This window comes from Grampus griseus (genome assembly GCF_964374135.1).
Source record: "Grampus griseus genome assembly, chromosome: 1".
Classification (NCBI taxonomy): domain Eukaryota; kingdom Metazoa; phylum Chordata; class Mammalia; order Artiodactyla; family Delphinidae; genus Grampus; species Grampus griseus.
In genome coordinates this window covers 117,326,543-117,332,249 of record NC_139017.1, presented here as the reverse complement: position 1 = coordinate 117,332,249, position 5,707 = coordinate 117,326,543, and the positions used below count along the sequence as shown (strand labels likewise).

General features: G+C 46.0%; 1 protein-coding gene across 1 annotated transcript; it reads right to left on the bottom strand.

The window, feature by feature from the left end:
• Positions 1-3,038: 3,038 nt before the first annotated feature.
• On the bottom strand, positions 3,039-4,893 carry LOC309826936 (protein arginine N-methyltransferase 5-like; the record flags this gene model as incomplete). The annotated part of the gene is given in 4 exon segments (XM_082661399.1): positions 3,039-3,599; positions 3,603-4,247; positions 4,249-4,478; positions 4,481-4,893. Coding segments are annotated over 4 exon segments (1,785 nt in total). The 5' UTR covers positions 4,830-4,893.
• Between the last annotated feature and the right edge of the window lie 814 nt (positions 4,894-5,707).

The following is a 5,707-nucleotide window of genomic DNA, read 5'->3' as shown; positions in this document are numbered from 1 at the left end:
GGAAGATGAGGACTTGATCCTCTGTGTTGATCCTGTTTATTTTGGGAGAGCTGCAGAGTACCCGTGGTTGGGGTGGGTCAGCCTGACAGGAGATTTTCCATTTAGAGAGGATTTAAAATTTCAAGCAAGGGAAATGCAAACCATATTTTACTCACTCAATACATCAGGGAGTGCTACCATTTAAAAAAACCACCATTCTGACTTCTGGGGTTTCCAGGTCATCTGGCAGCTGCTGTATGGGATCAGTTCCTTGACCCTTGGTCAGAAGTTCCTCCAGATTACAAGGCATCTCTTTATGGACATCTTTGCATTTACATCAGTCTTTTCTTAAAAAATTTGTCAGCCTTGGAGGATGTGCGAGATGACTTGCCCTTTCCTTGTAAGAATGAGGAGTGACTCCCCCCCTAGAATGTCACCAGTGTTAATCAGTAGAGCTGCTGGCAGTGCTATTCCTGTTGGGGGTATAGGTTTTGGGAGTGGTTGTTGCTTGGCGACCAGCACAGTGACAGCTTGCTTTCTGGCTCCTTGAAACTAAATTTCCACAGGAAGAGCATGAAGGACTCACATAGCAAATATTCCCCCCTCCCACCCCCGATCCATGACTACTACTACCAGCATCATTACTAGCTAATAACTATATAGCATTACTATGCTCCAGACATGGTTTATTTTTGTTTATTTTCATAAGTTTATGTTTTAGAACAGGCTTAGATTTACAGAAAAACCGTGAAGACAGTACAGAGAGTTCTCATATGGCCTGTACCCAGTTTCCCTTATTATTAACAAATTAGTAGGCACATTTGTCACAGTTAGTAGACCAATGTTGGTGGTACATTACTATTAACTAAAGCCTGGACTTTATTCGGGTTTCTTTAGTTTTGACCCACTGTGCTTTTTCTGCTCCAGGGCTCCATTCAGGATACCACATCATATTAATTGTCATGTCTCCTTAAGAGCCCCTTGGTTATGGCAGCTTCCCAGACTTCCCTTGCTTTTGATGACCTTGACAGTTTTGAAGAGCGCTGGTCAGGTATTTTGTAGAATGTCCCTCTGTTGGAATTTGTCTGAGGTCTTCTCATGGTTAGAGTGGGGTTCCAGATTTTTTTTTTTTTTTTTGCGGTACGCGGGCCTCTCACTGCCGTGGCCTCTCCCGTTGCGGAGCACAGGCTCCGGACGTGCAGTCTCAGAGGCCATGGCTCACGGGCCCAGCCGCTCCGCGGCATGTGGGATCCTCCCGGACCGGGGCACCAACCCGCGTCCCCTGCATCGGCAGGCGGACTCTCAACCGCTGCGCCACCAGGGAAGCCCTGGGTTACAGATTTTGAGAGGAAGACCTCAGAGATAAAATGCCATTCCCATCACATCCTATCAAGGGCACATACTGTCCACATGATTTGTCATGGTTGATGTTGACCTTTGTCACCTAGCTGCAGTAGTGTTTAGCAGGTGTCTTTCCTGTAAAGTTACTACCCCCGTATCCAGACTGTGTTCTTGGAAAAAAGTCACTGTGTGGAGCCCACACTTAGGAGTGGGGAGTTACGCTTCACCTTCTTGAGGGCAGAGTAGCTACACAAATTCTTTGCAGTTCTCCTGCCCAGGCAATTTATCTCTTCTCATCCATGTATTTCTTTATTCAGTTGTTTATTTGCATCAGTATGGATATTCATGGAGATTTATTTTATACTTCGGGTTATCATAAAATATTACTTTTCTTTTTTGCTCAGATTGTTCCAGCTTTGGCCACTGGGAGCTCTTTCCATTGCTCTGTGTCCTCTGACCTACTTCTATCATTGTGATATGGTTGTTGTGCTTTTGAGTACTTTCTTATTTTCTGACACAAGATACTCCAGGCTCATCTTAACATTTCCTGCCCTAGGTCTAGAATCAGTCGTTTCTCCGAGGGTGGTATTAAAACCAAGATCTGGGCACTAAGTGTTCTTGTTGCTACAGGGTTGCTGTTGCTTAGAGGCCCTCTCAGTGGACAGAGCAGGGAAATGAATGTGTGTGTACTAATTTATAAATTGATCTGTATGTAACCATCTATATCTGTATTAAGCTAAACATGAGCATACTGATGTCTGCAATTCTAATCCATTACCACGTGGACCATTCTGGCCTCCTCCCCTTGAGGATCTGTGATCTCCTACTCCAACAGTATGGTAAACTTGGCTCCCACCATCCGCCATGTATTTACTTAATTGTTCAGTTCCAGTATGCATGTATAGCAGTGTCAGAATTGTTGACAAGACCCCCATGGAAAATAACTGTATCCACTAGAGTACAGTGCTGCTTACGTACAGTTTCCTTTGCCATAGTTTTACAGACTTCTTATTTCCAGAGTTGCTTAGGGAGCACCTTTTTTTTTTTTCCTCCACTCCTTTCAGTGAGGTTGTTTCATACATTTGTAATACAGTTAGATTGTTTGGTCACATTCTGCATTTCATCTTGGGATTCCCCTAACCTTTTACATGATTTAAAAAAAATTACATATATTAAAGTTCACTCTTTGTGGGTTTTGAGAAATGCAGGTATCGCCATTACAGTGTCATAGAGAATAGCTTCATCACCCTATGAATTCTCTGTGCTTCACCAGTTCCCCTATTTAACCCTTCCCCAATCCATTGATTTCGTTTTTTTTGGAGCAGGAAGGGCCATAACCTCACTTTATTTGTATTTCCTCCTTACCCAAAATCATCAAAATAGGAACAGAGATGGGCAGGGAAAAGGGCTGAAAATTTGTTCAATCCACATGTTCTCAGGGCTATCCCAGAGAGCACTTGAGGCTGAGTGCCTGTTGGAGTAGCCGCAGATCCAACATGAATTCCTCATGCCTTGGCCTGAAGTCTTCACAGATTGGTGGCGTGAGCCCTGCAATTCTCATCCTTTGCCCATCTTGACGTAAGGCAGGAAAGTGGACTGAAATGCTCCTTTCTGATGGGCAAGGCAAATCAGAACCCATGGTGTACTTACTGCACCTTTGGTGCTACAGGGGCAAAACCTGAAGCTGCTTCCAAGGCTCTAGACACTTGCAGGCGGGGCTAGAGGCCGATGGTGTTAGAGCGGCCTGTGGGGTTCTGAGTAGCAGAACAGACTGGTGCTGTCACAGCCCACTCATACCGCACCATCTTGCAATTGCTGCATCTCCAGAAACGCACACAGGTGGTCTGGCCTTCACGCACGGTAATGGGCTGCTTAATGGGGAAGAGGGTGGGAAACCATGAAAACATCTCAGGAGAGTGAGTCTCTGGACCGATACTCAGAGTGATGTCCTGATAAAGCACAGTCTCAAAGTAGGCTGCAAACCCATGCAGCACTGTGTTCACCTCCACGGGAAACGCCAAGGTGCAGTAGCGGTTGTTGTCAATCATAGGATCTCTGTTGGGACGGCTGAAGGTAAAACAGGGCTGGGGTGCAGATGGCTGGTGGAAATTGTGCAGCCACAGCACATAAAGCATCTCAAACTGGGCTTCAGGGTGGCGGTCCTTTTCCCGACAGGCTCGGACCTCACTGTACAGCGTGGAGGACAAGATGGGAGCTAGAAAGGAAGTACACTCCCCAGGAATGCTCACGCCATCATCCGGTGACAGCTCATTATCAGCTTAGGACCCCAGAAGCTCACCGACAATCATATCCACTCTCTCTGGAGCCACCCATTCCCGCATGTCTGATGAGACTGCTGTCACCTGTCTTCCCCATTCTTCAAGCTGCCAGTTCTCCAGTGTCACCACGGCATTTGGGTTCTTCTCCACAGTGTACAGCTTTATCCTCCAGTCTGCCTGCTTGGCTGCCCGCAGGGAAGTGTTCACCAGGGGCCCCCGGCCTGTTCCCAGCACCGTCAGCGCTTGGACATTGGTGTCCTTCTCTTCCTCTGGCACTCGGTCTAACAGACATTTATAGATGGCCTGCTGGTATCGAGAGTATTTGATAGGGTCCTTTTTAAACACTTCGTATGTCTGAGATTCCAGATTATCCGTCAGTGGCTGGAGTGGGGACTGCAGGTAGTCTTCATAGCCCTTGGCAAAGAGTTCATAGGCACTGGGTGGAGGTCGATTCTGGCTCCAGTTTTCCAAGTACTGGAGGCAGGAGCAGAACTCTTTCTCTGAGTGGTGGTTGGTGCCTGTGATGATGAATTGCACATCCAACTTGAGGAGTTGGAAGATCAGCCTCTGGTGCATCTTAGAAAGAACAGGAAATCCCTTCTTATTGGTCAGGAAAATGCTGGTGGGGAGAATGGTTGCTTTGATGGGCTTCCCCAAGCCAACGATCAATGACATGATTAGATGGGAGGTCAGCAGCAGTTTCGAGAGCCACCGCAATCCTCTTGCTATAATCACACAAGGTCCGGAAGTTGTGCCACCACATCCATGTCTTCTCCTCTCCACCGCGCTCCTCTGTGTGTGAAGTTGGCACATCTTTCAGGTCCTCTGGTGCCACCAGTGGCACCCACATCCAGAAAATGGAGGAGTGGTGGCCAGTGGGATGTGGTTGGTCAAAACTCTCGCCAAGTTTGTGTTATCGTCCTGATTCAGGGGAAGCAGGAAAGCTGGAAGACCCAAATATGCCCCCAAATTCAGCTCCTGTAACATAGCTGCCTCAGAGTGCCTGCGGATCTTCTCCACTTTTGAGTCTGGACGAATCCATGGAGAAAGCTTCCCCACAATTAGTGTATTCCAGTCCCTTCCTGACAGCAGTAGGTCTGATCGTGCCTGAGGGCCTGGCCGCTTCTTAGCAGGTTCCTGAGTGAACTCCCTCTTGAAACATGGGTGGTACACAGGCATACAGAGGAAATCAAACCCCTGCTTGGCCACAGCCCCCAGTGTGTCAGCCATTTCGGGGATGCAATTCAGGTCACTCCCGCTGGACACGCGACTTCCACTGGCACCGCCGACCACCATCGCCTCCACCTTTTCCCTCGCACTGTCCACGCTGAGATTCCCTGACCCCACTGATTTTTTTAACTGTCTCTGTGGTTTTGCTTTTTCCAGAACATCGTATCGTATAATTGTAATAATACAGAACATAGCCTTTTCAGGTTGGCTTCTTTCACTTAGCAAAATGTATTTAAGATTTATTCATGTCTTTTCATGGCTTGGTAGCTCATTTATTTTTATAATATTTCATTGTGTGGATATACTCCAATTTGTTTATCCAGTCACCTATTTACGGACATCTTGGTTGCTTCCAAGTTTTGGTGGCTATGAATAAAGCTGCTATAACATTTGCTTGCAGGTTTTTGTGTGGACATAGTTCTGAAGTCAGTTGGATAAGTACCAAGGAGTGTGATTGCTGGATTATATGCTAAGACTATTTTTAGCTTTGTAAGAAATCGTCAAACTGTCTTCCAAATTGGTTGTGCCATTTTGTATTCGTGCCAGTGAAGGATGAGTGTTCCTGTTGCTCTTTTTCCTTGCCAGCAATTGGCATTGTCAATTTTCTTTTTTGTATTTTAGCCATTCTAATAGGTATGGCTATAAGGTATGCTGTGGTATCTTGTTGCTTTATTTTGTAATTTCCTAATAACGATGTAAAACATTTTTGTCATATGCTTATTTGTCATCTATATACCTTCTTTGGTGAAATCTCTGCTCAGATCTTTTGTCCATTTTTATTGGGCTTTCTTACTGTTGAGTTTCATGAGTTCTTTGGATACAAGTCCTTTGTCAGATATGTCTTTGCAAATATCTGCAAATTTCTGTGGCTTCTCTTT